Genomic DNA, 5508 nt, shown 5'->3' on the forward strand with positions numbered 1-5508 from the left:
CCCTCTCTCCCTCTCTCTCTCCCTCTCTCTCTCCCTCTCCCTCTCTCCCTCTCCCTCTCTCCCTTTCTCTCTCCCTCTCTCTCTCCCTCCCTCTCTCTTTCTCTCCCTCTCTCCCTCTCTCTCTCTTCCACCACCAAGTTGTTCCCCAGGAATGGCTCATGGAGAACAACGCTCGGCTCCTCCTCCTCAGTGGGAACAACATCTGCTTCACCTTCATGGCCAGCAAGGCTGTGAATGGCAGGGCTGTGGAGCTGGCCAGGCTCATGGTCTTCATGGCTTTGGTGAGTACAGCTGAGCAGAGTCTCTCTACCCCCCAAATTTGCTGTCTCAGACTTTCCTCCTCTGCTCCCAGACACCAGGAGCAAGCCCAGCAAAAATCTGGGTGCTCTTCCACCTTCTGATCCTTGTCCAGCACATCCCTGGAAGCTGGTAAGCCTGTCCTTGAGGGGAAATACCACCAGCAAAAGGCTGAGGGGTCCCTTCATGCCCACAAGAACAACCTCTGTGCCCTCCTGACACCCCCCTAATTTTCCAGGCCGCGGCACAACCGCTGCAGAATCAACATTTAACGCTAAGATTTGACCTTGCCTCAGGCTCGTGGTGCATTTCTGACCTTTCCTGTGTCCCTCAGGTGTGTGAGAAGGACCTTTACTGCATGGACTGGGTGGTGAAAATGATGCAGAAGGTCAGCAGGGTTTTCAGCACTCCCTGGGAGAGAAACAACTTCCTGCAGTGCCTGGAGAACACCTTTGCCCACATGCTCATGGACATGCTGCAGGCAGTGCTGGCTGGTAAGACTCACCCTCTGGGCCTGGAGCAGCTCCTGGATCAGGAGCTGGGGCTGACCATGGCATGGAGGAACACTCTGCCCTTCCCTCCCTCACCAGGCAGAGCAATCCTGGAGGGCCTGAAGGGTTTTGGTGACATAAAACCACAGAACCATTGAATCCCTGACTGGTTTGGGTTGGAAGGGCCTTAAAGCCCACCCAGTCCCACCCCCTGCCATGGGAAGGGACACCTTCCACTAGCCCAGGTTGTTCCAAGCTGGCCTGGAACACTTCCAGGGCTGGGGCAGCCACAGGTTCTCTGGGCAGCACAAATAATCAATCAAGTGCCATAATTGGGCAGAAACCTTGATTTGAACAGGTTTCTCCTGCTGAGGGATTCCTGGTGCCAGGGATGGTGCCACCAACACTGTTCTAAACCCCACCCCAGCAGAGCCCTGGGCCCGAGGTCCCTTTGGGCTGTGCCCAAACCTCCTGCTCAGCCCTGACAGGTTTTTGTCCCAACACACAGTTGTTCTTGTTGCCTTTGGGCAGGCTGGGGAAGGAATTTTGGAGAGAGTCCCCTGTGCCCCTTCCCAGCTGTCCTGGCATCAGGATCACGAATCACAGCACAGAGCTGAGGTGAAGCTCTGCTGAGGGCACTGAGGGACACCCACCCCGAGGGATTAACTGACTGATCTGGTTCCACTGACCATGTCCCATGGTTTCCTTTGCCCTGCCAGGGGGGCACGACGAGGAGGACAACACCTTCCTGAATTTATTCCACCTGGTGAACGCACAGGCAAACTTCCACAAGGAAATCCTGTTCCTGGCCATGAGGAGCAGCCCCAGCACCACCTGAGCTCTGCAGACTCCTGCTCCAGGGTTTGGTTTTGAACATTTGCAAAGAAGTGTCCAGTTATTTCTTCCCATTCCAGCTGGAGTGGCAGAAGTTGGGACCATCCATGTCAGTCCAGCTGAAGGAGCTCCAGGAGCTTTTGGGGACTCCATCGTGGGGTTCCTTGAGTTCTGCTTCTCCAGGGAAGCAGCCTGAGGCCTCTCCCTTGGGAACACAAACTGCATTCTTTTCCCACTGTGCATGTTTGCACACACAGTAAAAATGACATGGTTTCCATACTCAGACACCAACTGAGGAATGTTATCTTAGTTCAGACCCCAAAACATTTTGATCTTTAAAATGTGTTTTCTCTCGGGAATCCGAGGAGAAAGAGATGGATGGGATCAGAGGAGCACAGCTACATTTCTCCAGCTTGCCAGGGCCTCTCTCACTGACTCAGAGCTTCTGTGGCAGAAACATTCCTGACTTTGGATGCTCAGCCACAGCCAGAGATGATTCCTGAAAGCAGTTCAAGTGCTTTGACCAAGCAAGGCATTTTTTTCCCCCCTCAACCTCCAGGTTTTCATAAAGCAGAAGGAACTCCCAAATCCCTCCCCCTTGCCCCAGGTAACAACTGTTGAAGCGTTTTGGCCTCCACAGGACTTTGCAAAGTTGAAGACACCCGTTAAATGCACATTAAATTAAGTCACTGGTTCATTAAATGTATAAATGTTTCCTGCTTTAGAAAGGGGTTGGATTTTCTGCTCTGTTGCCTTCAAAACAAAAGCACGTGACGGGAATAAAAAGCACTTACTGTCCGGGGGCTGTTTCCAGCGGGGCTGTTTCCTTCAGGTCATTAAAGAGCCGCTTTCTCCGCCCCAGGAATCCCTTCCCGAAGGTTTCCGTCTTCCTTCGGGACCGGGGTTTGGCTGGAAGGGGAGCCACGCTCAGCTCTGGAAGCGTCAGAACAGCTGAAGTGGGAGCGATTTATCTCAGCTGCCCCCAGCTGATTCCACCAGGAACGAGCCGGAATGATTCGCTTGGAAGTTTCTTAGGAATTCCTCCGCGTTTGTTGAGTGCACAATTCCAGGCAGGATCCTCGCAGGTGCCGGCAGGTGGCAGAGGTGAAACCTTCCCTGCCGGAAAACCCTGGGAACGCCCCTTTTCCCTCGCTCTTCGAAGGTGATTTTTTTTGGGAACGCGCTGATTTCCGAGGGAAGAGAAACTCCGGCCTCTCGTTTCTGCTCAGAGGAACCGAACGTGTCCGGACTGATCCCCACGAGGAGAAAACAGACCCGGAGTGAGAACAGCGACGGGAAAACGCAGCCAAGAAGCCGCCGGGGCTCAATTCTGCGGGTCCTTGGCTCTGCCTCCCCATAAATAATCCCGGCGGATGGAAGGCAGCGGGATGGAGCAGAGCCCGGGCCCGTCGGGAGCCGCGTCCCCCCGCCAGCCCCTGGGTCGTCTCCCGGGCCGGGGACAGAGGGGCCGCGAATTCCAGCCCGGCACAAGGGCCGGCTTTGTGCGAGTGCAGCCACACGGGAAAAGGGAGCTCTTTGATTCCCTGGCAGCCGGAGGGATCAGCGGAGGGATGAAATGCCGGCGCTGCCGGCACGAGCAGCGGATCCTCCGGCCGTGCCAGCTGGATGTGGCTGCCCGCCGGGAATTATTGATGGCGTTATTAATTGGTAGGGGCTGCACAAGAGCCCAGGGAGTGTCTGGCGTTGGTTTTTGCAACATTCCCGTCAAACAACGGCTCTGCCTCCCAAAGGCACCATCCAGGCAGGGAAGAGCCTGGTTGGGACCCCCCAACCTGGATCAGGGACCCCTCCCCAGGGGCTGCCCCTCGTGCTGGGGGACACGGGGGTGTCTCATCCCGGTTTTCCAATCTCTCACCATTCCCAGGGCTCGTGGATCTCTCCACAGATGTTGGATTTGCCCCAGGGAGCCACGTGCCCCATCCATCCCCGTGGATGCAGGGGGTGCATTCCAGCATTCAACACCAGCAGCCACAGTCCCCTCTCCCTCCCGAAGGATCGAAGCTCAAACCCCTCCCACTGATATTTGGGACCTGCAGGGTCGAGAGCAGGACTTGGATGATCCTGGTGGGTCCCTTCCCACTCAGCCTGTCCTGGGGTTCTGTTTTACTTCCCCAAGTTTCCCAGCTTGGAATAGGACACCCCCCCCCCACAGCCTCCTTTTCCAGCGTCCCCCTGGATCAGCTCTCCCAGTTAAACACCGAGTGGGGCCCGGGGGGGAACCTCGGCAGCACCAGAGGGGCTGGGACAGGGATCCCTGAGAGAACTGAGAGAACACTGCTTTTCCTTCTGCTGCCAAATTTTACCCGCTGCTGGGGGGGGGGTGAATAAAAGCCGGACCTCGCTGCATCCCGAGCCCCGGAGCAGCAGCTCCCTCTGCCCCAGAGCTGGGGCCGTTTGTCCCTCTGCAAACCCGGCTCCTGCCTCGGCCCCGGCCCCTTTCCCAACCCCGCAGCTGCTGGGCCGGGTCCCTGCACCTTCCAGCCGGGAGCCGGCGGGTGTGGGGCGGGAGAAGGGCCCGTTCCGCGTTGCTGGAGGGTTTGGAAGGGGAGAGGAGCCCTCGGAGTCAGAGCCCAGGATTGTTCCTGCCTTCACACTCAGCTGAGCTCCCATTCCACGCATTCCTCCTCTGCTCGCTGCAGATGTTGGCAGCAGGCACAGCCCCGGGAGGGGGGAGGTTATTGAGAACATCACTTAATGCCTGAAGAGATTCCTCCCGGAATATTCCAGGCTCCCGATTTCCGGCTGTATTTGGGGCTGAGGGGGAGGGAGCGCCCCGGGCGGCCCCCGCGATACAACGGGGGGGATTTTCGGGAGCAAAACCACCCGGCTTTGGGTTCCTCTCTCCGGAGTTTTACTGACAGGAAATTGCAGTGTCAAGTACTCATCCAGCATTCCCAGGCTCTGAAATCCCTCTTTTTTTTTTTTTTCTGGGAACACCGTCTCCTGAAAGTCACACCAGATTCCAGCCCCCTGCTCTCCCTGGGTCCTGTTCTCTCCCACCCACTTGTGTGTGGGGGTTCCATGGTCGACTGAAGGGACACGAGTAGCTTTTCCCATTGTGGATATTTCAGGTGTTTGTGACTTACAAAAAAAATATATATATATATACCTGGGAGACAGCAGGCATAAGAAAACTTTGCTTTCTGGGAGGGTGAAACTTTGATTCATTGCACGTGTGTGGCTGTGTGAGGGCAGGGATTGAGGCAGAGTTTCATCAAAGGACAGGAAAAATCCCCCAAATACCTCCCCAGGCCTCTCAAAAAAAAAAAAGGGGGAAATGGGGCCCTGAAATGTTCTTTCCATCCCACAGAAATTTCCATCGTGTTAAAAATGTTCCTTTTTCTACGCTGAGATTAATCAAGACCTCCAGGATCTCCCCCAAAACCACAGAGGGACCCGGGGGAGGGTGGGCACAGACACCTGGGCACCATCCAGGCAGGGAAGAGCCTGGTTGGGACCCCCCCCCAACCTGGATCAGGGACCCCTCCCCAGGGGCTGCCGCTCGTGCTGGGGGACACGGGGGTGTCTCATCCCGGTTTTCCAACCTCTCACCATTCCCAGGGCTCGTGGATCTCTCCACAGATGTTGGATTTGCCCCAGGGAGCCACGTGCCCCATCCATCCCCGTGGATGCAGGGGGTGCCTTCCAGCATTCAACACCAGCAGCCACAGTCCCCTCTCCTGTGTCATTCCTCTTTATTCCGTTTCATCCCACTTTTTTTTTTTCATTAAAAATAGAAGTGCTCTCCTAAAATGAAGCCCAGATGACTGACCTCGGATGGGCTCATCCCAAGGGGGGGGCAGGACCCTTCCCATCCCCCTGGGACACCCCAGGTCCGAGCAGGGGGGTGTCCCCTCGCAGCCCC

General features: G+C 56.4%; 1 protein-coding gene and 1 long non-coding RNA gene across 2 annotated transcripts in view; one reads left to right on the forward strand and one right to left on the reverse strand.

Annotated features, from left to right (window-relative positions):
* The window catches only part of FBXO47 (F-box protein 47), an 8611-nt gene extending 6217 nt beyond the window's left edge, over positions 1–2394 (forward strand). Inside the window, exons 7-9 of the mRNA XM_027666352.1 lie at positions 139–281; positions 632–791; positions 1508–2394. Coding sequence (XP_027522153.1) covers positions 139–281; positions 632–791; positions 1508–1626 — 422 coding nt within the window. The 3' untranslated portion in view covers positions 1627–2394. The remainder of the gene's footprint in view (positions 1–138; positions 282–631; positions 792–1507) is intronic.
* LOC113958241 overlaps positions 1–2802 on the reverse strand; it is a 19958-nt gene extending 17156 nt beyond the window's left edge. Inside the window, exon 1 of the long non-coding RNA XR_003531461.1 lies at positions 2417–2802. This is a non-coding gene — a long non-coding RNA (uncharacterized LOC113958241). The remainder of the gene's footprint in view (positions 1–2416) is intronic.
* Positions 2803–5508: the final 2706 nt, after the last annotated feature.

The sequence above is a fragment of the Corapipo altera genome, unplaced genomic scaffold (assembly GCF_003945725.1).
Source record: "Corapipo altera isolate COAL_440 unplaced genomic scaffold, ASM394572v1 200, whole genome shotgun sequence".
NCBI lineage: Eukaryota > Metazoa > Chordata > Aves > Passeriformes > Pipridae > Corapipo > Corapipo altera.